General features: G+C 42.6%; 1 protein-coding gene across 8 annotated transcripts in view; it reads right to left on the bottom strand.

Annotated features, from left to right (window-relative positions):
• The window catches only part of ctnnd2a (catenin (cadherin-associated protein), delta 2a), a 195364-nt gene that overhangs the window by 37873 nt on the left and 131350 nt on the right, over nt 1–26141 (bottom strand). For all 8 annotated transcript variants that reach the window (XM_078095732.1, XM_078095734.1, XM_078095735.1 and 5 more), the window contains 3 exons: nt 24872–25004; nt 17063–17276; nt 8497–8683 (listed from right to left, as the gene is read on the bottom strand). In XM_078095732.1, the coding sequence (XP_077951858.1) occupies nt 8497–8683; nt 17063–17276; nt 24872–25004 (534 nt within the window). The remainder of the gene's footprint in view (nt 1–8496; nt 8684–17062; nt 17277–24871; nt 25005–26141) is intronic.

Raw genomic sequence — 26141 nt, 5'->3', positions numbered from 1 at the left:
AAAAAAAAATAAATGAAGATAAAGAGAGTTGGAAGATAAGACACAAAGACAGAGGAAAGAAAACAAAAGCGGAGGCTGGTAAGGAGGGTGGAGAGACACAGAGGCAGAGAGAGAGAGAGAGAGATATCGTTAAACCTGGAAGCTCTCCCTAAACTAAACAATTGAAAATGGAACATTTAAATTCTGGATACATCTCAACCCATGCCCCGAAGGCTTGCTTCAATTTAAACCACTTGACTTGAGTCCAAAAAAAGCAAGCGAGGGGGAGAAAAAAGAGCCGTTTTACTCAGACAGTTGGAAAGTACGTTGCCAAACACTCACACCGCCGCTACTCTGAGAAATTCAAAATATTGTACCATTTATTATGAGCCACCTTGCCAATGTGTTGCATGGAAATAATGAATGTAATTTGAATTGAACTGGTGGGTGGTGGTTCAACGTGGAGCTGTCTGTGAAACAGACACTCTTAGTCCCAGATGTTGATTCATTTGCCGCCGTCAGTAGAACAGATAATAAAACCGAGGTGTCGGCTGCCAGATACATTATTAGATGGAATATTAATTTTCCTTTCCTCAACACAAAGAAACAAACACCCAAAACTACATGATTCAAGGTCACGCAATGTGATCCATTGAGCATAACAGTGCTTACGTTGCAGTAAATGAATCCACGGGGATTAATGATGACGGTGTGGCGTGTATGCAAATTTAATGGGAAACACTTTGAAAATTGAGAAACAAGTAGACTCATTTTGCATTGAATAACGACTCTGAAAATGCCAGCAATAGGATAAAATATCATTTTGACATACAGCATACACTTTGTGTTTACGTGGAGCTATAAAGAATTAACAGCATGCTAGTTGGTTTCAACAAGTTCCTGGAGTTTGGTTTCCAAAGAAATATTTAATAAAATATAAAAGCAATAAATGTTTTTAAGTGTGTCTCTGTGGTGCTGTAGCCAGCCTTGAGGGAAATCAATTTTAAAGCCACAGCGAGTATAGTGAAGTATGTGCGTCTGTCCATTTGTAAGTACCAAAGTGACAAATGAATACACAGTCATAAAATCCTATTGTCACAACCTCCAAAATATAAATGTCCTCAGCATAGTCATAACGTGCAAAATCAATCCCGGTAAATTCTACAGAGTACTGTCCTATAAAACTGCTATATTACACAAGGTTGTTGCTATTAATGTTGTGATATTATAGAGTGGGAATACATACTCTCTATCGGCCGTCTCACTGTTCATTTCTGTGCAGTTTTTGACTGAGGATGGAGGACTTTATCACAGTTTATAACATTACATATAAAATTAGCATAAAATTATTATCAATATCATCATATTATATACCGAGTCTTGAAAGCGGGACCAAAGAGTACGACCAGGCGATAACACATGAGTTTGGCGTTTGCAAACTTGTCAGTGTCATCATGCTATTCCATTACGGCCTAAAGCCGTCATACAACTGTGTGAACATACAGCATATGTTACCTCTCAGTATTTAAAGGCTGTTACACACTGGGCCTTTTATTTAAGCACCACGTTGTAATGAACCTCCATTAGTCTAGGCACGTGTACAGAGGACGAAAAAAAGAGAGCAAGAAATCTGAAATAATTAAGAAACCACTTGACAAAGTTACTCCACACGAGGTAAAACATCTTTCTATAGAGGTGAAGTGTCAAAAAAACAGATAAGATGGACAAAAGAGGTTTGAACCGGGAGACAACGCGACGGACGAATAACTTAATCCATCACATTGGCTTTATAAAGAGATCACAGCTGTTTGCCCACTCTGTGAAATGAGGTCAATCATTCATTGTACTGATGGGAAAGAGAGAAACGAGTGCGAAGACAGGAAGACACAGGAACTCAATTAAAACTCCAAGAGAAGGTCAAGTCATTTTCACCCGCGTGGAATGCTAATGGGGAAACAAGCACGCGATGGAAAACCCGCTTGGCAGAGACAAAACTCTCGATGTAAAAACAACAGAAGTTCACCCTGAGTAACGTTTGGGCAGCAAAGACAGCAGGTGGGTGGGTTGAGAAAGTGAGAGGGCGGATTGCGTGTTGCTTTAACGCTCATCTTTGAATATATTGACCTCTCCAAAGTTTTATTAACGGATGTGTCATCGCGGGTGGAGGTGCAGAAACCTGCCTGTGCAAAGAAAGGTTTAAGAAAAAGAGCTTAAACGAAATGGTGGCGTTCCCAATGTGGATGTACAGGTTGAGACAAAACGAGAAGCCTGAAGATGCCGTTGCTTCTTTTGTCAGTATATCAGACATCGATTTAAAGTTCTAAAAAATCTTCTCCAACTCTCACAGCCCCGACTAAAGCACGCATCACGTCTCCGCCTTCTCTAATTCTGTGGGTGGAGACTGAAACAAGGGGCCAGTTAAAGGACTTTACTAATATGTTTTTTGTTAATGTAATAGCTAACTAGTTTTTAGATGCACTGAGACTAAGACGATGCACTGCACTGCTGTAGAATTAGTTTCAACCCTTTCTGACCACATTCTATAGCTGCACCATTCTGCATTAGAGGGCTCTGTTTCTGCTCCAAATTTTATTCAACACATCATCAAAAATAAAACATATGAATCATTTTGACTTGTGTTCCTAGAACAACATCAAGCAGGCGGTGCAGTAATCCAATCAGGTTTAGGAAATGTTCATTTTGTCAAATGATTTCATCCGTAGTCGTAACAACCAGTAGCCAAGCCGGATCCCAACTGAACCCATCGATGAAACCAGAAGTGATGCAGCGTATAACAGATTCATTCCCTAGAGTCTCCAAGTCCCTAGAGCTTGTTACCTGCTGAAATCATCCGTGAGTTCCTGTGCGAGCGAATGACAATTATTCCAATCTGTTGTTCTTTTTTCTTTTCTATGTCGTGTCGGTAACTCCACTGCGTTGGTGTGATTTAACAGATTTGGAGGGTTGCAAGAAAGTATACACGCAAGGACGAGTGCATGGACGTGTCTGTGTGCTCACTGCCTGTTAGTCTCGTGCTCCTGCAATGAAACACTGGGACGCGCTTTTTCCTTCTGTGCAACTTTTTTGGCAAGCGCAGTTTGGCTACAGTTTGCTTATGCAGAAAATAGCCTGCTAACTTTCTTTTTTTGGGTGTAATGTGTCCTCGGGCATTCTCACATCTTGCTGTGTTGGATCACGAGATATTCAAATGATGGTTGTTTGTTTGAGTCAGCTTCCTCGCTCTAACAGAAGGGATTTATGGGCCCCGGCAACAGAATCTGAGCGTATGGTTATCGCTCAGAAAAAGGAGAGAGAGAGGGGGGGAGAGAAAGCAGATCAGATGACACGTTTCGTGAGAAAATGACGGATGATTTTTATTTCTATATTTTCCCTCGGTGTGTAAGTGTGTGCGAGCGTGTGAACGCCGGGTCATTTTAACTGGTGATCTCAACTATTTAACGAGTCCATTACGGCCTCGCACTTCATCCTATCTGATGTCACTCTCCATTAATTCAGTCTCACTCATTAGCCTGCCGTGTTAAATAATGACTGAGCAAAAAGACAGAGTACTAGATTAAGCATCCCATTCAGACGTTCAAAGTTGTTATTTTAGCTGCCAGTAAGTAAAAGCAATAATGTATTGTTGCCGTTTTCCAACTCAACTCTTTAAAAAAATGTGTGTTAGTCCTAATGGCAAATTAAAGCATTACATTTAAAAAAAAAAAATTCTGTCTTCCCAAGCGTTGTAAATAACATTTGGTTTTCTTTTCATGGGAATTTCTTTAGTTGAAAAACGTGGTGACGGTGTTATAAGGAGGCGTGGCAATACAACAATGCATTAAACTGGAAAAAGAATATAACATTTTAGGTATAACTTGTTTCTTACATAAAAACATGTCTTTTTCAGCCAACTGAATGAGGGATCAGTTCTTTTTTTTTTTTTTTTAAACAAATACAGCCTCCCTTTGGGCCTTAACTGCACCAAAGGCAGCTCATGTCCACGTAAAGGGCCCGGCCTGAGGGACGGCATGTCAGCTCTCTCATCTAGTCCAGCAAACTGCGTTTTTTATCATCAAACCTTTAGACTACGCACATCTCTTCTGATCGACTGATTTGGTCCGTTACACCAAAAAAAAAAAACATGTCATTTGAATGGTCTGCAGGAGGTGGATTGGATGTTATTAAATCTTTTTAATTTTCACCAATCAGACCAACAATCTTTTCAAATATCCCAGACAGGTGATACATTGGATTTTCATCTCCGGGTATTATAGTATAGTCACTAATCTACAGTTTTGGCTGTTTGAGGATTCATATGCGGGAAAGATGTCGACCTGGCGGAATCTCGGACAGATGGCTCTCTAATTTTGTTCAACGAACAAATGGCCACTGAGTGAACTTGTCTCAAACAGCTGGTGTGTGGTAGTTCTTCACAAGTATTGGATTGTGTGTGTCTGTTTTTGTGTTTGGCTGTGAGGGCTGTTGAGGGGGGGGGCACAGCTAAGGGTCATCCTCAGATGGAGCGCAGAAGCATACGAGCCAATTAACATCAATGAAATATAGAAACAAAGTCATTGGTGACCACCTACTCTTAATCCTCCAAATCATCTGAACACATATTATACTGCACTGTCACAACTGTGGGTGTTTGAAAGGAGGCAAAAACATTGTGTTTTTCTTAGTGTGCAACGCTAAACAGTGCACCAACACAAACACACACACACACACACACACACAGTGTGTATAGCAGCAGGTCTTCTCCAACTTGGCTGAAAACCAGCAACCTGCAGGGAGGTAAACAGCCCCGGAATGGGGGATAGAAAAACTCCTACACAGGAAACCTTGTGTCTGGCCTGACTACGTCCAGTGTGTGAGTGCATGTAGGTGTGTGTGTGTGTGTGTGTGTGTGTGTGTGTGTGTGTGAATAGGGGAGAGAACTTCAATGCTTGCTACCTGATTAGACAACATAAGGGTCCATCAGCATTATTAGCCGCTTGGCCCACAGTTAACGTAATCACACATGAACACAAACGAACAGAAACACACACACACACACACACAAACACACAAACACCCATAATTGAAACACCTGATGTCCTGAGAACGGTTCATTCCCATTATCATATGTAACTCCCCCATGAGATTGATTCAGTTTAAGGCCGGAGCTTTCCAATAGAGGAGGGTGGGGGGGGGCAGACGCGCACTCACACAGGTGCATACACAGCGCATACCCACGTACAACAAGCTTTGAACATTACACATGCATACAAGCTCCAAAACACACAAGCAGGCTAACATCTAGATACACCAGTGCACACAAAAGCACACACACTCTCACCTGCGGTGCACAGAGGCACACAGACACACACAGCGAAGGAATAATGAGCGAGGTGAGAGGTCTGAAATTGAGCTGATGTACAATGGGACCTGAACATCGTGGCCTCGTGTCAGTTTAACCCCCACAGGCAACGACGCTGTGATAGAAAAGAAAAAGGCTGGTTAGCAGCAGAAACACCTTCATTACTCTGCGTCTCGCGCTCCCCTCTTTCAGATCTGGTTAGTCTCGTTCACCACTTTCTCTCTGTTCTCGTCTTTTGAAGCTTCTTCTCTCCCAGCCTCCTTCACCGGGCTTTTTTTAATATGATCTGTAACCTCAGAGTATGACAGCAGTGTTTGTCTTCGCCTCGCATCTTCAGAGGAGCACACACACACACACACACACACACTCACACACGCACTGAAGTCCCATAAAAACATTAGTGAGTTAGGAAATAATAAACTCAAGATAAAAGCGGAAAGTCCATAGATATCATCGGGAAAAAAAGTCTCAAAAGTTCAAGGCAATACATATTGCTTCGGGATGAACAAACAACCAGATAAACAAACAACAAAAACACACTCAGAGGGTGTGAGTTCCATGCTGAACAAATCTTGGCGAAATCGAGGAAGCACTTAGTGCGAGTCTCCTTGTGCACAACATTAAACACATAACTTTTAAATAACGTTTTCACTGCGATCATTAAAACACATCCCCATGAGCCCCTGCTGGTATCAAGCCACGCAGATGGTGAGGGATTTTTTCAAAACTTTTTAGATATATGAGATGTCTGTCGCCACCACAGTGCAGTGGGGGAAGAAGAAGTTTTAATATTCAAAGAATTGAAAACTCAAAAATCTCAAAAGCAAAATGTTTCCCGTCCGCATCAATAGATCGCAGGATGTCGCGAGAGTCTTTATGGAAAAAATGTATTTTCATGTCATCTAAACCTTCAGATCCGCCTCCTCTTTTCTGGTGTCATGACGAACACGGAGTCAGTGTAAAAGGTATTACTAAATATTTGTGACATGTAATGAAGATTCGTTTCGGTTCATTTAATCTGAAACAAACAATTCAGAAGAAAATTGGATTTCTTTATTTCTTTCTAATTTACAAAATGAAGCGTGAATATACTAAACTCATTACCGCTGATGCACAAGTGCTGCATCTTCCAACCGCTAAAGGAAATTTATTTCATTAATATTAAACAGATGAATGAGTTCATAATCACAATCACCTATACTTTGTACTGTGTTACAATACACCCAGATTTTTCTCTGGTTGTCTCTGACAAAGACGTTCTTAATATTATACTTAATATTATGATAATGACCTATTTGACCACCTTTTCTTTCTGTTGTCCTATTCACAGGTGGAAAATATAATACAATATTGTTTAACAGCACCCAAATGCAAATACATGAATGCAAAATTGTTGTGAGTTATGTCAGCAAAAATACAGCAATATTAAAATGTTCTCAATTTTTCCAACTAAATATCTATCGCAAATGCAAAGCTATTAGTGGAAGGAATTTTGATGTACAGGGGTTTGGGATATTGAGTCATCGAGTCAGGGAACATGACAGTTCCTGTGCTAAACCATTACAATTGTGACTACAAAAGCTTTAGAAATGATATTTCAACTGGATTTTTACCTCAAATGCCTATTCAACGACATCCATGCAATACACCTGACACTGTGGCTAAAATGTAGAATAGATATCAAAGTGCTGGACTCCCCAAAGCGTTAGGTCCTATGTGGCAGAAAAGTAGTGCAGCAAAAACAGAGAAAAGCAATTGTAATGAATAATAATTGATAACGGTTAATAAGTGCTGGTGTTGTATGGCCTGTTCCCACTGACTGGCAGGAGATGTTTATTTATGGCTGAGCACCGACAACATATTTCAACCAAAAATGCAAAATATTCATAGTCACACAAATGTTTGAATGTTTGGGAAGACCACAAGTATGCAGGCTGGTTCTCATTTTGAAGCACAAATGGAACAATTATCAGAGCAACTCAAAGCCTTTGGAATGTTGCAACTAACACACAATTATATGAATTGAAAAGCAAAAAAAACTGTTTGTAATATTTTCAGATTGGCTTGAAATGCTTTTGGGAGACATTCAATAGCTGGAGATGAGCATTGCAGAGCGAGTGGACTCAGGTTTAATCCAGAGGCTGCTGGCGGTTGATTGAGTGCACAGCTGTAAGAAAGACGGCCAAGTGGACATGGATTTTCCTTTGGAATCGTTTCAGCGCTCTGTGGAGCAGGTGTCAGAGTGTGTGTGCATAGATGAACAGAGGTCGCTGTGTAGGATCAAGAAACACGGCTATTTTTTTGTGCTTAGGACTCACAAGTGAAATATACACACCCCGAATAAAAAACTGTTATTTTGTACGGTTATTTACAAAGGCTGAATGTCAGCACCATCATTTTAACAAATAGACTCTAGTTGTCCACAATTATATTAGTTTTCATGTGATATCTGGAGCCAACAAAAGATGACTGAAGTGTCCTGTTAATGAATGAATTTTTGATTTTTATAAATTATTATTATTAATAAATACTCATTAAAGAGCTAATTCTGGTACAAGATGAACTTGAAAATGAATTGACGGATAATAATTTGTTTATAGATCCTTACACTGTTAAATACAAGGGATTTTTAAAATGCCAGGATTAGTTTATAACTATAACTGAGTGTACTGAGTGAAGCTTCCCAGGTTCATCCGGTGTAGCTGAAGTAACATGAGCACTTGTGGTAATGTAAGAGACAGACATGCTGGTACTGTTGTACGTCCACTGTACCGGCTGATAAATCAAATTTGAGTGAACCACGAAACCGCAGTGATCAACAAAACCGTCCAAGTCGTCCATTGAACGACGAAAGTCTTGACACACAAAGAATATACACTTGGAGGAGTTGCTATGGTTACCAGCACAAGTTAGGGGGGAAAGATGTAAATGAGAGAGAGGGAAAGAGAGAAACAACTGTGCGCTGTGTTCATAGTTTGTGAATATATGCATCTGTAATCACACAGCAGTGAACATTCAAAAGAGACAACACTCACTCTCACGCACACAATGAGGTTGACTCATTCCAGCGAATCAACAACATCAAGAAACACAAGAAAACAACAACAAGCCCTTGGCTTGAGGGCATATATGTGTGTGTGTGTGCGTGCTGCCTTTACCTGAGACACCCTGTAGCATTGCGCAGCACCTGTGAGGTATGCAGGTGGAGCTTGCGGTCGTCGAGGTGATTGGGGGAGGAGTCCCAGCTGGAGTGCGGTATGATGACGCTGTTGGTGAGAACGGCCAGGGCGTCCTGGATGATCGGCATCTTCAGAGCATCACATGACGAAAGGTTCCAGAGCACACCTGCACACACACACACGGAGAAACACACGCTAGTAGTTTTTATCATTTTTTTACATGATTATTAAAGCAAGTGTTAAATCGTAAACAAAGTAATTATGTAATTAATGACACATTTATTTGCACGTCAGTTAATTAAGATTTTTTTAAATGTATTTTTAAAGTGCTCATTATAAACTCGATATTTGTTAATTCTGGCAACATAACAATTAATAATGAAAACAATGTTAATTTCATCTCTGTGTTCCCGACTGGTAATGAGGACATAAATGGCTCCCTCCTGCTTTCCGCTTTCTGGACCCTCTGACTGTTAGTTACTTGATTGATCCAGGTGAAGAACCCAACCATCCCAACCAGTGCATCTTCTACCACACACCGTGGGAACACATGCACACACACACATATACACACACACACACACACACACACACACACACACACACACACACCATCACACACAAACACACACACACGTATACACAAACACACCCTAAGCGTATGCAGAGTTAATCAGTGAATGTATGCAGCTCCATGCAACACAATTTGGCACAAAAAAGAAAACCGTGTAAGTTTGTGTTATGTACACAAGGATGCTTTCAATCAGCTGGAAGGGCAAACATTCTATACCCACTGAGAGGCAACTTTAACACCTAATCACATACAGTATGGGTACACACACAGCTATCTTCCCTCTTGTTGTCAGATGGAGGACCAGATGCCTCCCTGCAGACGGGCGGCAGCGTCGGCCTTGTTGGTCAGCTGTGACACACTTGTGCACAAGCGAGCCACACATTCAATCCTACGGGCTTCTCATCAGTATTCTCCCAATCTCCATATGTTAATTAGACCTTCCTGCTCACGCTGCTCGTCCCGACCGAGTCAGTAAGAGGTGGGAAAAGAGATATAGCAAACAAACAATGAGATAAGAATTGTGCGATGCAGGGAGGGTGACAGAGATAAAAGACCCAGAGATGGATAATAACGAGTGGCGAAAGGAAGCTGCAGGAGCTGAGTGATAGTTTTGGGAGACAGGAATGGAACGAGAGGACGGAAGAGGCGTGCAACACATTTTTTAAATATGACAAACTATGAAAAGCTGATGCGTTGAAGGTCCCCCCTCCCCCCGTCTGCAACGTATTCGCTGTCGGACTCCACATGTCGTGGGTCCCGGGTGACTGATGTCATTAATTTGCACACTTAGCACACAAATAGAATATGGTTACAGCTCCAGACTCAAAGTGCTCCCGACGCAACGGGCCGCGTTCTGTCAGCCACATCACAAATGTGTCTGTTAGATGTGAATGTAAATGAAATGTTAAAAGGGGGCTGGGAGGCGCGCTGTTGTGAGACAGCAGAAAGACACGGCGTGTCACCTGAAGGAAGCGAGCGTTGGCAGAGGATGCATCGCTGCGGCTGAAAAAGTGCATAACTTACAACCGCTGTCTGCCCCGTCTCGAGGTTTCATTCACAAAAGATATTGGGATAGTGATAATGCGTAAAAAACAACAACTGAGGAAGTAAAGTAGAAGGTGTAGTAAAAATATGGGGGGGGGGAGATATGGAGCAAACATCTCAATTCCCTGGATTACTGTACGCAACCTGCCTCGGAGGCGACGGGTGTTGACGAGCAGCCAGTTGTGCGTCGCCAACAGCAACGGCCAGACTTGATGTCTGACGGTTTAGTGCAGTTATAATGAAAACCTGAAAATGAAAAGAAAATCAGGCCTGGGAAAGACAAAACGTGAGGAAGAGGGAATCATATCGAAAGGGAGCTTTAGAGGAAGGAAGGAAACAAAGATGCTTACTGCCGTCCTGCTGCTCATGTCGGTCTTTACTCAGGCTTGTTGTTGCAGAGCTGTTTCTGTAATTGTGTGTGTATGCTTTGGTGAACCATAACTGGCTTTGCTTTTACTGCTTCTTATTATATTGTCGATTTGTATTTGTCCGTCTGGTTTGCTTTGACTATACTGATAAGCCTTACTTCACAATTACTTTTTAAAACGTTCTTCTTGATTTCAGGCTGCCAACTTGGCAGGGACTCGTGATGAAAGCTAATCTGGCAATGTATACAATAATCTTGATCAACATGCATTGACCCTGAATTAATAATAAATGATTATATAGAAAATAATAGCCACCTTCAGACTGGACATAAAAAGATGATACAATGTTTATCAGCAGAAGGGTTAATTCCAAATTAAAGAGTTCATCTCAAATAAATGTATAAATATCCAATATTCAAATGAAGGATAAAAAAACAAGGAGACAAAGAGCACGAGTGTGTTGAAAACAAGGCGTGAAAGAGGGCGAGAAAATGTGTGTGTCAGTGTGTGTTTGTTCCAGAGAGCGTGTGAGAGGACAAGAAGAGGAGGGTGATAACGAGGCGATGACCTTGTATGATGTTTGGCAGCAATCAAGTGCTCACACTCAAGCTATGAATGTGTGTGAGTGAGTGTGTGTTTGTGTGTGTGTGTGTGTGTGTGTGTGTGTGTGTGTGTTCACCTTTACCAATCACGCTCTTGTTTCTCTTCTCAAGCTTTTCTGTGTTTTCCTCTCAATCTCTCCTTTCAAACCGAGGTAACAGCTCAAACATCCAGAAACACGCGTGCCCTCGGTGGCACTCTGTTAAAACACTTCCAAACATCTCTTTTCTTCTCGCGTCGGCCCGTTTTCTCAAGTGGCGAGTGCTCTCAGTGTGTGATTGCAATCATGTAAAACCAGTGTCGTCTCTGAGGACAAGAACCTGCCGGCGGGATTGTAAAGAAACAGGCACACCTTTCTTTGGCTTCTCCAACCGATGCGCGTTGATGAATTAAAACACATGCACACACACAACACACACTAGCGGTGTGAGAGGGTGGGGTTAGTTTTATTTATTTTTTTACAGACAGCGTTGAAGACAAAAATCAAGCAGAAGGACCGAGGACATTTTTTCTGCCATTGTCTGCCAACAGCCGAGGTTGACACAAATTCAACGGCACACGACCGCCAGGTCTGGAGACAGCTCTGAAATGCTTCACCAACCCTCAGCGTCCTGAGGAGCATGACATCAGGTGAGCATCAGACAATGATGTCATCCAACTGGAGCGTTTATGTCCATGCGTGTGTGCTCTCATCCTTCTCTCTCTCTCTCTCGCTCTCTCTCTCTGTGTCTCTCTCACTATTTCCCTTCAGACGCTTGACGGACAGCTTCTCAGGGAGCCGGGTGGTTTGGGGCAACGGAGGAGATGATTGCATGAATTCATGAATAAATGACAGTGTGACTTGTAAAGGAGAGAGTGAGGCCCGTTAGGCCTCAAGTGGCAATGTTTTATTAAACAGCCTTCATCTGTGCGACTCCATGTGAATTAGTTAGCCGTGGGGGTCAGAACCTGGTGATGAGTAAAGCCAGAGACTGAAAATTACAATGCTAATATGTCATTGAAAGTGAAATCTGCGAGCGAAAAATCCAAAACGAAATATTGATTTGGGGTGATGGTTTAGGTGACGGCATGTTAACAATTGCTGCCCTGACCTTCAGGTTCACACAACTCAACATCCTGCAGTCGGTCTGTCAGCTCCGGCCCTGTATTTTGGTTAAATTGTCACTGCTTACACGGGGGGGAGGAGGTTTCAATCCCACCAGGGCTTCCACAGTGGAAGTACCGCAGAGACAATTGTAGCATAGCAGCAGCAGAAAAACAGGCATCAAGCGTCCCGTGATGACTGTGATGGAGCACCTGGCCACAAGCATTTCTGAAAGAAGGTTATGGGACCGCTAACGGATCGCAGCAGCACCGCTATTTGTCTATTTTTCCATTTTTGCACATCATCAGATGGCAAAAGGTGACCAGCGTGTGTCACTTCTGTTTACACACAGAGTACATTTCCTTTGCTTAGGGTTGCTTTTATGTGCCGCTTTTGACCTTAATCCATCCAAATCTAATCAGCACCCCAGTTTAAAAACAATTAAACAAAACACAGCTGTCTGTAGCAGTAATACATTTGAAGATGTTCGCACAAACTGCGGCATTTTGAACACAAGACTTTCCTCAGCAATTGGCTTCTCCGCCCAGAGCGGTGAGCAGCAGCTGCAGCAGCAAAAGTTTTGCCGTGGTCCACTGCTTCAAGGTGAGCCCGTGAGTGAGGATAGCATCTCCTATTGACACCCAAAGCCCGTGCATCGACCAGACTTTGACTGACAGGCCCGGAAGCCTTGACTTCATCCTATCTACCTCGCGCTTATACCCGGGAAGCCAATAAAGCTTGTCTATATTTAAACTTCAGAACCAACAGGCAGATAGGGTAAACTGTTGAGGGAAGGTTTCTCCGGCCGTCCAAGTGTGGCCTTTTCTCATTTCCTCAGACCTAAACAGATTCTTTAATCACAGAGAACAGAGAAGTGCTTTGACGAAGCTGACAACACCGAGGCAGTAACGAGGAAGCTGATTTGTTATGGCTGTAGTGCAACAACTTCCTTTTTGCGTCCAGCAGTGGAAGATTGTGTCCATTGATGTCATTCGACCATGCAGCACTGCCCCTAAAGAACCGCTCAGACTGCCATTTGCTTGCTTTCAAATCATTTAGCCACCAATTAGTAATGAAGGTCGAGTCCGCGAGGAAAGTAATTTGGCAATAAATCCAACGCCGTCTCGGTACGTATCCCTGCAGAGCCGCTAATGCGGTCTCTGGTAACTCTTTTTTAAGAAAGATTACTAGGATATGTCGAGCAATGGTCTGAGAAAGGACTTTCCGAGCGTTCACACTGACTTATCCAGTAGCTGCTCCTCACAACGACGGTCCAAAGCATTCAGAGGTTCAGTCCAGCAGCACTTGGAGTATAGATGTAAAAGGAGAAGAGGGGGACTTCATCTCGCATTCCTGTCACTACAAGGATCCCAAGTAAAGATCTCTTGACTTCTTTTTGTCACAAAAGTTATGCTTTGTTAAGAAATAATTGTGGACAGACCAACTCATACCGAGACTAGACACTGATTTACTAGGAGAAGGAACCACTTCCATCAAGCAATACTCTGTATTTGTCCCTCTTTTGGATTACAGAGCTACCTCCAGTTTCAACCTGTACACACTAAGTTTGACTTATTCAACGTGTGTAGTTAAAAGTCATTTTCAAAATACAATAGAAAATAATCTGAACACAAGAATTGTATCACTGTGCACATCATTTACACAATTGATGTTGTTGTCTTTTCCTACCTTGTGGCATGTCCGCCCCCTACGACATGCTGGCTTGATGATCTGATATCTGTGAAATTTGCAATAAAGGCTCATATTGCTAATTTCCATAAAATATGGCAGCTTATCTTCTTGCATGTAATCCATTAGCTCACTGCATAGTGGTCTTCTTTTACCTCCTGCTGTATTTTTGGCTCTGTGAGTGTTTATTTTATGTCATTTTCTTTTCCGTGACCTTGGTTGGGTTGAGTAGGTGCTTTTGTCTTTGTTTTAACAAAGTAAAAACAGCTGTACTAGTTTACTGGATATGGGACAAAGGATTGCGTTCTGTTACAACTTTTTCAACGACATTGTTGTCAGAAAAGGGAACCTCAACACACTCTCTGATTGAATTAAAAGTCACTATGCAAACAGTTTTCAGTGGTAAATTAGAGCCCAGGCAGGTGTTCATTGAAACAAATGAAGATTGACTTCAAAATGCAGCGGTACTGGCATGAAAGCAGATGAAATGTGCAGTGCAACGCTGAGTACCCGAGTAAACAGACAACAGCAAAGGGTCCTGCGTGGCACTGATTCCCTCAGCCAGCAGCAAGACGGAGGAGGCAAAGACTCAGCGACAGGCAGCGGAAAAGTAGACTCCCAGTGTGTGTGTGTGTGTGTGTTTGTGTGTGTGTTTGTGCAGGAAAACTATTCATGAAAGTCAGAGCTCAACATGTGGTGAAGAATGACTCGCGGTGCACTTTATTAATTAACATGCAAGCATCCCCGTATATTAAGTCTATTGACTGCTGTAACTGAGTCATTTATCTGGAATACAAAGTAAATGTCCTCATGGTTTACGCTTTCTTTATTCTTATTGGGAAGAAAAACATAGGAAGGCGGTTTATCCCTCCCATCTTTTTCATCCTCCCCTTTCATTTCCATCCCATTTGTTGTTAATTTCCAAACTAATTTTTCCCTCTTTTCCTCCGTACCCTTTTCTTCCAATCATCATCTGCTTTATTAATGAAAAGCACTGGTCCTTCTTTCCTGCCTCTCCCCAACCTGTTACAGCGGTGTCAATAATATTGAATAATTATAGAATAATAACCAACCTCCATCCTTCTTCTGCTACTTTGCAAATGTCCAGGTTTTGTTTGTCCCCACTGTTCCCCAGGGGGCCATTATCTTTTTAAGGCTCTTGCTGTCTGTCTGTTGTGATCCGTCGGGGCCCCCTTCCTCCTCAAGAGAGACCCGTGAGGACATAAGCATCTATAGGGACGGATATGTGAAGATGAGCTCCGTCCCACTGCGATGAAATGGGGTCAGAAGTCAAATTGAACATGGGGAGAGGGGCGGGGGGTCACCAACGACCTCAACTCAGTATTATCTGTGTGCTATAGTGTGTCTGTGTGTCTGTTGGATTCTGTACTTTGCCATCGGGAATGTCCAATCCTCAAGCACACGCTCTCTTATCTCTCGGACTGACCTGGCGCAACGAAGTGGGCTTTTGTCTGAGAAACAATAGTGCCACAAGTGCAGATACATGCCGCCGCGGCCCCATGTGATGCACGACACTGAACCCCATAGAGGGCCAGCGTGCACAGGGATAAAAGAGGGATATTTGAAGCGGAGGGGGAACGAGACAAAAACATCATTACTTTACATTACAGGCTTTTATCCAAAGCGACTTACATTGCATTTTTATCCCATGGCTTCAGAAGTGGAGAGATGGAGAAGAGGATGAAATAGATCAGTGGTCCCCAAACCACCACTTGGTACCAGGCCGCGGAGAAAGAACATTATTTTATTTTGAAAAATCACCGGCTTATCTCCCAATTACATGCGCACAGATTTCCAAAGCGTCACCAATAGCTTTTTTTTGCCGCGCCCAGGGACCACCAACAAATTAGATAACAAAGGGGGCGAGAAGGAGAAAGACGAGCATCGCCCGGTTCATTCATTGGAGCAACATAAGTTTAACACAACTGCTCACTGGAACAGAAGTCCCCGCTCACCCACTTCATTTAACACAAAGCAAACTCGTATGAATCCTAGTGAGACACTCGTTGTTACTTGCTGAATCCCACAGGTGACACAGGTTTTAACCCTTAAGACCAAATCCTGTGACCCATATGCCCAAACAAGATTGCCACCCACACACATGCTAAACCCGTCATCATTATCACCTGTCCTGAGGCTGTAAAACCAATGTCATGCTGGGAAATAACTGTAGCTGCACATTTGGATCACACATACGCTGGAGGTGGTGTATGTGTGTGAGCATCTGCGAGATTGCGTCAAGCAGAGATGGAAACAATGCTTGCGTTTGTGTTTTCTGCAGCACTAAAGGGCCTTTATTAGTTCTTAGTGTGAGGCATGTAGCAAAAGGCCGAATTATAGAAGCTTGTGTAATGTCGGTTTGCTCAGGTGGGTGTTGAAATTTAATACATGCATTTTTTTGCCTCAACAGATATTTGCGTACCTTTCTGCAATAAGTGCTGCACATGTGAGTGTAGTTGAACGAGTGTGTGCATATGCCTGTGCTAATCTTAGTTTGTGTGCGTAGGCGTTCAGCCTGTGTGTGTGTGTGTGTGTCTCCAGTGTAACGGCTAACTTGTTTCGCTCTCGCCCTCCAGGTTAAGTCAACACTGACCAGCGATCGCAAACCACCACACTTGCTCGGAGGGACGTAAATGCTACACACACACACATATTATGTGATTATTTGCAGGCACCCACGCAAAAAAACAGAAAAAAAAACAGAGCCAAATTGCCTTTGAATAACAACTCAAACAGATGGAAGGAGAGGACACAGAACAAAACATATCTCAAGAGAAATCGTGTTGAAAAGAAACTATGGCTCGCTTGATGCTTCCACTGCATTCCTTCCAGATGTTATGCCTTTGAGTCCTTTAATCCTTTGAGAACTGTGATTGAATATAAAACATCAATCAGGTTAAATGTTAAATTGTTAATCCTCTGAAGGAGCTAAATTTGAACAGCCTTGGTTTCTGCATTGTGAAAAGTAACATGTAGCAGCTCCACTGATCCTTGCATCTCCACACCTCAACATCCACACACACACACATCCACACACTATTAAAACCTCTCCGCGGGCCAAAGCAGAGTCTTGCTGGAGAGTAAACGCAATAAACGCAGCTTAACCCGTAAGATATGTATACGTGCGAGGGAGATGAGGTGCACGTTTAGCCACGGCCACGGTACCTGTGACCAGCTCTCTGATCTCCACATCTGCAGTTTTCCTCAACAGGCGGACCAAAGCAGGAATCCCGCCGCAGTTCTTCAGGGCAACTTTGTTCTCATCGTTGGCCTTGCCGTACACCAGGTTCCTCAGGGCTCCGCAGGCGCTACGGTGAACCTCACTCATCCTGTGGTCCAGTAGGTCGACCAGCAGCTGGATGCCTCCCTGTCTGCGGATCTGAGGATCAAAGAAGCCGTAGCATTGAAAGATGCAAGAAAAACATAATTTACCGACATGTTACACAGTCTGCCACCAGAAATATGTCCAATAAAATGAACATTTTGTATGCAAGTAACTACTTATGTGTGTGCAGTATTTGTTGTGTGTCCTATAGTATCTGTTGGTTCTGCCAATAAGATGAACAACCCAGTGTGTACTAATTACAGATAATACAACACAGCTAATGACTGCGCTTTCACAAAATCACACTTAATCACACTGGTGAGGGAAGGAAAGGGGCAGTGAAACCCGCTTTGCTTATAATTTAACAAAACGTAGCATTATATCATTTTTGCTTGTCCTCTGTTTGTGTTCAGATTACTGCTTACAAGGAGCGTAAAATGGACGTGATGGGCTGAATTAAAAACCAGGAGTTTCTTTAAAGCACCAAAAGACCTAAAGCATGTGGGACATTTCTGGATGTGACAACAAAAATAATATACAGTGCTGCACTCACTGACTCTGCATTTAACTAAAAGAGTTATAACCTAAAAAAGCTTTGTAAAATGTTCCTATTAATACTGGTAGTATTCCTTCCAGACATTTGCATCTCATTTATTTAGTGATTAAAATGCAAATTCAGTGTGATTAATAAGCTCTCAATTAATGTAACGAGGAAAAACTACAGAATACTGTTTTAACCAAGTAATCAGTCGTACCAACAACATGTCTCGTGTGACTCCCCAAAAGCCCTCAATAGTAGAATCAACTGGCCATATAAAATATATTCATGGATTTTATACAAGCAAAATTCTCACTCTCCAAACTGCTCATCTAACCCCCTTTTCTCTATATTCTGTAGTCTTTTTGCTCAGTAAATCCACACATAGGCGAAAAAACACACAAAGAAAGAATAACAAAGAAGCCAATCAGTGCAGATTTATGATCGTATCCTGATTCTGTGATACAAAACCGTCAGGGCCATTAGCCCAGTGGAGATCACATCGAGGGCACTCGGGTGTTACACATTGTGTCTTCCCCCCATGGTGTTACCCATTATGCCTTCCCACCATGTTTTTAAACCCTCCCACATTGCTTCTCCGCTGCAGGGATCTTCTTCGGCCTCAGGGGGCCAGAGAGCTTACAGCAAGTCGCGTTTGGTCCAATCGACAGGGGTGTGCACTAATCACCAGAAGCAGGCTGCTGTGATCACCAGGAGACTAATACGAACATGGACAGAGCAACTAGTGTGTGTGTGTGTGTGTGTGTGTGTGTGTGTTTTAGTTTGAGAGATAGAGACGGTCTCTCATGGCGTCACTTTTATTGAACCTCCAGAATAAAGCAAAGGGCACAGTTACTCATCCAGATAACTGGAAAAAAACTGTTTTTCACAGTTGACTGCATAATCGGGCTTCCTGAAAACCTCTTTTTTTTCTGCGCACTCTTCACGAGACAAATGTTTGGAATGTACCATTCAGACATGTCGACAGGGATGCAGTGGATAAGACTTTCCTGTGATTGTGCCTGCAGCTCATTGTTTTATCTCCTGTAGAAACCTCGAGCAATAGTCCGAGAGAAGAGCAAAACACAAAATACGCATATCGGAGCGAGTGTTTACAAGTACAATATAACTTTGATTTATTTAGAAAAAAAAAGATTGATAAATGTTGGCAAGTTGGGTGGAGAGGATTACTGTGAAAGGGGGGAGAGAAAGTCACGGAGGGCAGGAGTGGGTGGAGGCTTGTGATGACACAGCAGGAGTTTATCGAGGAAAATGACTTTGCTTATCTATTCAATTAAAATGGATTAAGGGATGCAATGAATGGTAAACTAACCTTGCACCACTGGCCACAATTTCCTCAACCAGATTTGTTGCCTCATTTTATGCCCACCAGTCCTCACCTCGGCCCCTCTACGCCTCTCACCCTCCCCTGCTTCACTTGCTCCTCTCCTCTTAATTCTTGATCTAGTTTATCTGTTATTCCATAAAAGCCACGGCGCTAGTACTCCGTATCGCCTGGTACAAGCCTCGACAATAACTCTGTGCACGCCCCTCCATTCCACGTAAAGGAGATTAGAAGCGGCGATGGGTTGTTTTTTTGTCTCCTGCTGTTCTTCGCGGCGGCCGCGGCTGTCGGTAACCCATGGCGACAGCATTGCCGTGGTAACAGTTAGCAGGGGTGACAACTGAGATTTGTGGGAATCAGCGGTGCTGGCGCTGCAAAAGCCTTGAGCGGGACAAAGTGGGAGACTCACACCTGGATTGGTGGCAGGAGGAGTCTAAGGCGTGTGTTCCAGTCATCACACGACAAAACATCAAGCACAATTAGCAGCACAGTTGTGCGCGAGGACGCGTCACACCTTTCAACCTCACGCATACGGCATACACACATGCACAGGCTTTTGTTTTTAGCTGACACCGAGCCGCGGGATAAATTAATTTTCGAGCCTTTCAACCTTCGGCTAATTAAGTTCCTGGCCCGGGGCTAATATTTCCCTCTGGAGCCTTCTAAACTGGGCCAAACAAGCCATTAACCTATTGCTAATATTGTTTCTAAAGCAAAGAAACAGCTCATTTTGAACGAGTATCAACCATAAGATCCCCAACTGTGAAAACTTACCTTGACAAGTACACTAGAGCCACTCCTCTGTTGTTTGAAAATGATGGCAAACATAAACACTGCTCTTGGCAGCAGTGGAGAGTGTTTAATAACCTCACTGTGTGAGTATACATGCAGGTGCTTTGGTGGGTGGGTGGTCCACGGTGCTTTCATACTCGCACATGAACATTAATTAAGATGTACACACATTTCAGAGGGTATTTTTTGCACCAAAGCAATGAACTGAGGAGAAAAACAGGGTCTTGTGTTTTGTTAAGTTACAAGAAATCAGGTAAGAGGCTTTTCTCTTCCAGAAATATAAAAGGTATTTTGAATTCAATTAAATTAAATAGTTGCCAGTGGTGGGAATTTACACTGGGATTTAAAATAAACCGTGCGTGTACACCCATACACAATAATCAGAGTGTAAAATTGCGTATACAGAATGCGTAAAGAGGCACGGTACCATGCAATATCATTTCAGTATTTGCCATAGATCATTCACGGTGTCTTTCACATCCTTGCTGTGCTGATCTCTGTTGAACCGACACTCCAAGTTTCCCGTTTTCACAGTTTACGCCCTGAACGATCTAAAACCCGCTTTAGTTCACCATGTTGACTTGAACTCATTGTGTGTCTCCAACAACAAACTGTAAAACACGGTGAAGAGACGACAGTTCTTATTCAGTCCTTAGTGAGAACCCTGTAGTATCGTGTTGTAAGCCACCCCAGTCACACAGTAATATGGGAGGTGTGAACTAAACAAAAAGCATCTGTGTAAGAGGGAGGGGAGGGTGACACAGAGTCAGGGGGCACGTTCCTCTCCCCCCAACCGCTCTGTTGGATAAATGGATATCGACATGGCTGCTACACAAAATGAATTACTGATGTGACTGAACTTTAGTCTGACTGTGTGTGTGTGTGTGTTTGTTTGCTTCTTCTGCGAGGGCGCAGTTAGAGGGGATGGAGGCATGAGCTGACATGTCAATATGTTCGTACTGTGTGTCAGGGATGTTGCGTGGGGAAGACGGCAGGACTCAAACGCAGAGTTTGAGTCGGGCAAAAACACATACAAGTACCGGGGGGTGGGGGGGTGGTGCTGGCAGGAACGAGGAACATTCAGGGCAAAAGACAGGGACAAGGACCATCCAGGACGACAAACAATGACGCGACCAGTGACAGGAGACACACACCACTTAAATACACTAGGGAGGTGCAGGTGATTAGAGACAGGTGGAAACAATCAGACAATCACAGACGATGACAGGACAAGGCAGGAAGTGAAGTTACCCAGGGAGTCAAGAAGCAGAAAACTACAAAATAAGACAGGAAATAAAACCACACCGTGACACTGTGTGCGTTTGAAGAAAAGGTGGCAGTTTGCAAGTGAGCATCCAGGTGTTTGTGTGTGTTGTGTGGAAGAGGGAGGATGTTTAAAATGAATACGCCCAACTGCCTCCACGGTCAACTGTAATCTTCCTCTCCAGGTACATGTGATTGGCGACCAGCACAGCGGAGGTGACGGCACTCAACATGAACGCGTGACCTCAGACGAACCGACAGACAGCGAGTAATCTCACACAGCGACTTGAAATGCCAAGAGACAGAAAAACCACAGGGTGCGTTCTTGTTCCCATCCGATAACAGTAAGTCATATTTTTCGACGAATAGCAGTCATGTCGCTGTGTCTGGCTGCTCAGCGTGTCCCCTGCCATCTGTGTTTATCTGGCTAACTGAGAGATCAGTCTTTACTCTTCTCTTACTCTCGCTCACACAAATAGCTACAATCCACGTCTGTATTGCATGTTAGTGGAAGTGAGATGGCCTCACACACTACGCTGTGTGTTCGGTGGATCTTCTCACACTCTGCCGCACAAATTGACCATTGATTGATTGAGACTTTTTGTGGTTATTATTTGTGGTTACTATATGGCTAACCGTCAGACATGGTGTGTTGCATTGGTGTTAGGCGGGTACCTACCTGAGCGCTGCACATGTGACCCCCCTGAAGGAAAAACGCCCCCCCCCCCCACCCTTTCAGGAAATGTCAACTGCATCAACAAGAGAATCTAAATGCTTTTATCATTTTTAATCTTCTGTGACATCTGCTGTGATATGACTCCCTGGGCAGTAGAGCTGTCATGGACGTGCATATTCAACTACTGCTGCGAAGGTTATTTTTGAAGCACATACAACTCTACTTTTTATAAGGCGAGCGTCGTGAGAAGACTGCGTGACGCCCCTTTTACTGTACATTTGACACAGAAAATGTGTCATCTGTCAACACTGTGCTCAATTTATTATTTTATATCACAACAAAGAACGTAGGTACTTTGGATGTGATTTATTGTAATGGCCTTAGAGAAATCAATAGTCTCCTCTGCAGCCCAAAGTGGTCCATCAGTTTGGACTTTGTCTTACATTGACATAATAACAAGAGAATAATGTTTTTTAACTGTACACTTTCCCATCGCAGCCTGTGGACATCAATGTTAAACAGCCTTCTGACAAAATCATCATGGAACTCCAGTGTTTCCCCACCAAGTGAACAACCTTGTATAAGATATAAGTAGTTTGTTAAATGGAAATCCATTTAACAAACTACTTATATCTTGTCCTCTCCTGTGCGGTCCATGTAAACAGCGTGCTTATCAGGGAACGTTTTACTGAATTCAAATAACATGACTGCTGGTCATCATTCTCATCATTTAATGCAGTTTAAAATGAATTTGGAGCAATTTTAAAATAAGAGAAGAATAAAGTAATTCTTAAAAAATGTCATTATCTTACACTTACACTTACGTTATTATCCTGGGAGAAAGTCTTCAATGACTATTTTGAAAATCCAGAAATATGTTTAGTTTTTAAAAATTGTTTATTGTAAGGCTATGATGAAGAGTGTATTTATGTGGTTTTTCAAAGAAATAATTCCTTTCCTTTCAAACCACAATCAATACTTGCTCACAGTGTCAGAAAAGTTCACGGGTGCATAAAGAAAAGAAAGTATTACTAAAATAGAGATACGTCTGCCTCTCAGAATGAATAACAGATCATTCATTTGCCTGCTTGTCGAAAAGAGTCAAAGATGTTTATTAGATTGCATTCACCTAAGTTAATGTCCCTGCAAATGTTTTTTTTTCAAGCTATGGTAACAGAACAAAGACATTTACTCTTCGACCTTGAAACTTATTAAACTGATGAATAAGCCCTTCCTGGACCTTCAAGATCCACCACGAGATTCACAAGTTGAGTGACCATCAATAGCATTCACACACACTCTTATGTTTTGCTCTTTTTTTTGCTCTGCAACTTTCTTTGGAATCTCATTTTGTTGAAATTGAGAAAATACTGCAAGAAGAAGAAGTTTTGAGAAAAAAAAGACGCCAATGAGAGCCAAGATGTTCCGAGAGGTGCTCCACCATCGACGTGATGCCTCTGCAGTACATACAAAATACTCCGCCACGGCCTCTTCATGTGAACAAATGTAATACAATTTAGACGCAAAAAATAAGGCGGAAGATGCACACAATGGTTTTCACTCTCAAATGTGACAAGAATAATGTCAAATTGTAACTCAATGGAGGGATGCACTATTGTAATAGAGAAAAATCAAATGCAAACACCGTTGGTAACAGCAAAGGATTCATCGATTTGTTCCCAGGGTAATAGGGTTTCGAAATAAATAAATAAATCCGTATTCATCATGAACAAAACAAACTCATTACTGTCATCACCCTATTAAAGCTTCCAAGCAAAATCTTTTTGCAGTATCTTTAACAAGACTAATACCCCGTATCTGGCTTGGTGATCGTCTAACTCTATTTTTCATTTAAAAACAATTAAGAAACATGGCTGAGAAAACATTTCTGTGTGTGTCTCACTGCAGAAGACTTTGCACGATGATGCATTTTGTCATTGTAATCACACGTTACGATGCGTGCATGTAGATGTATCTGTGTTAAAGCCTGCTTTTATTTGTTGATACGCGAGGCATCAATTTTGGCTCGTTGATATCTCGTGCCAATTTAACTTGTGTAAATAGTGTGTAGCAACGCCTTGGGCCATGAACAAGACAAACAAGCAGACTGATGAAGACATCCCAAATGTCAACAAACAGTTGCTATTTTCTCCATTTGTGGATACCTCCATTAAGGCAACAATTATCTTTATTACAAAAGACATGTACACTTAGCTTTCTTCACAACTGCGTGGATGAGGGGGTGGGAGCGGACGGGATTGCTTTGCACAGTAGCTGTGATCTCGTTTCTGTACATATACATAAGTGTGTATGTTTGTTTGCAAGGGTGGATTGATGAGAGTGGATTTAGCAGTGTCTTTGTGTTTAATTGAATCATTTTCATTTTATATTCATTATTCTTTTTTCTTTTTCCAGGATGCATTTAGAGCTTTAAAGAGTGTGTTTGCATACCACATGCATGCACATCGTGCTGATGTTTGTTCCCATGCATTTGGGAATCAAAGAGCCATTTAGCAACGTGGGATCACACTGACATTGCAAAAGCAGCTATTGGCTGTTCTGAAATTATCTTGAGTGAAGAAAACGAAAGGTTAGTTCCCTCGTCTTCATGTACTGGCAAATTGATTATGAAGGTAATGGGTGAGGTGTGTGGGTTGAGTGGCATTTGAAGAGAGACAAAAAGAAAAATAGATTTTGTATCTGTAGAATTTGACTTTTGAGTGTAGCAGCATCTCACTGCCGGCGTTTTAGAGGACGACAGCCTCCTTCAAGGTGTCTGAGATTTCAAAAGGGACGAATAAAATAGCCTTTGAGAGACAAACTTGATACTTTGGGTCTAATTGAAATCTGCTGCCACTATAGATACTACTCAATAAAGGGCACAGCTTGATCAGTGTGAAACGGGTTGGTTAAAACAGTGTTTCTCTGAAGCAGCCTGAGCTGTTACGACTCAGAAGAAGGGATTGAGTTTGTTTTGCTTTTATCATCCACGTTACAATCATTCCCAAATACCACAAACACACACTGATACAAACCTCGGCTTTGATCTTGTTGTCTCCGAAGCAGAGATGCTGTAGGTAGGCTGCGGCATTGGACTGCACCGATGGGAACTGGTGCTGTAACATCTGGATCACCTCTGGCAGCTCAGGATCTCTCCACCCAAACTCCCTGCAGAGACGGACAGAAAGAGACACTTTAATTCCTGCAGCACTTCAACAGAGCATCTCGCCACAACACGGGAGTGACCCGAAAGTAGTCCATTAAAATCACAGACTCCTTTATCCCCCCCCAACATGCCCAGAGATACACATATTCCCACTCTCACTGGTTACACAGTGTACGCACAGAGAGACAGACTTACAGATAAAAAAGCCAGGAGAAAGAGAGACAGATTGAATTGGAAAAAAAATCAACTTCCGTTATCACAAAAGAGCTCTTGTGTTATGGCAGAGGGCTTTACAAGATAAGCATACAAAGGGATACAAATCATACAAATCATACACCGGATGCCCAATTTGGCAAAACATTGTCATTTCCACCCTTCACAGGCAGAAGAGGAAGAGCAAGTGGAGATGATGTCTGCATCTTTTACAAGCAGGCTCAAATTTACTAACAGTGCGAGTGAGTTTTGGGTGAAAAACACAGTGATTCCTCTGATGTCTCTATACTCTTTGGCCGGGTGATTCAACGTATAGTAAGTATGCGATTTTACGACAGTGGAATGTTGCGAATATGCTTTCGGGTGACCATGTCGAAGGGCAAACTGAAAGCCATCTGAATGGCCGCTGATTGTATCGAAACACACTGCAAGCAAGTGTATAAATCGTAAGAGAAATTTAGCGCAACCGCACATGAGAACACACAATTTCCCGAAATGGTTTTTGAGTAAACTTGATAAAACGATATAAAGTTTTGAAGAATTGCACAGCGCAGCATTACTTCCGCCTGCATGCTGTCTGCAGCGTGAGTGCTGTGAGTTATGTTCTATGCTTTCTGCCAGTAGGACTTTACAGCACACTGGACAAAGTGACAAAGTGAAATAAATGTTTTGTCCCTTGGTAATACCCGGGAAATGGTCTACTTTATTGTATTGTACCCTGCTGATAATTGTTTTGCCACGGTTCCCCCAAATGAGAAAATTATGACTCGGCACAGAAAGTGTGAGTGACCGTGTGCACACGCGTGTCCACAATCTTCTGTAACGTTTACTGCAATAACCACTCTGTGGGCGGTTTTCTGTCTCTTCCTCGCTCTCTTTCCCCTTCTCTCTCTCTCTCTCTCTCTCTCTTTATCTCAATGCTTAAT

This window comes from Gasterosteus aculeatus, chromosome 21, assembly GCF_964276395.1.
Source record: "Gasterosteus aculeatus chromosome 21, fGasAcu3.hap1.1, whole genome shotgun sequence".
Classification (NCBI taxonomy): Eukaryota; Metazoa; Chordata; class Actinopteri; order Perciformes; family Gasterosteidae; genus Gasterosteus; species Gasterosteus aculeatus.
This window is presented reverse-complemented; position numbering and strand designations above follow the sequence as displayed.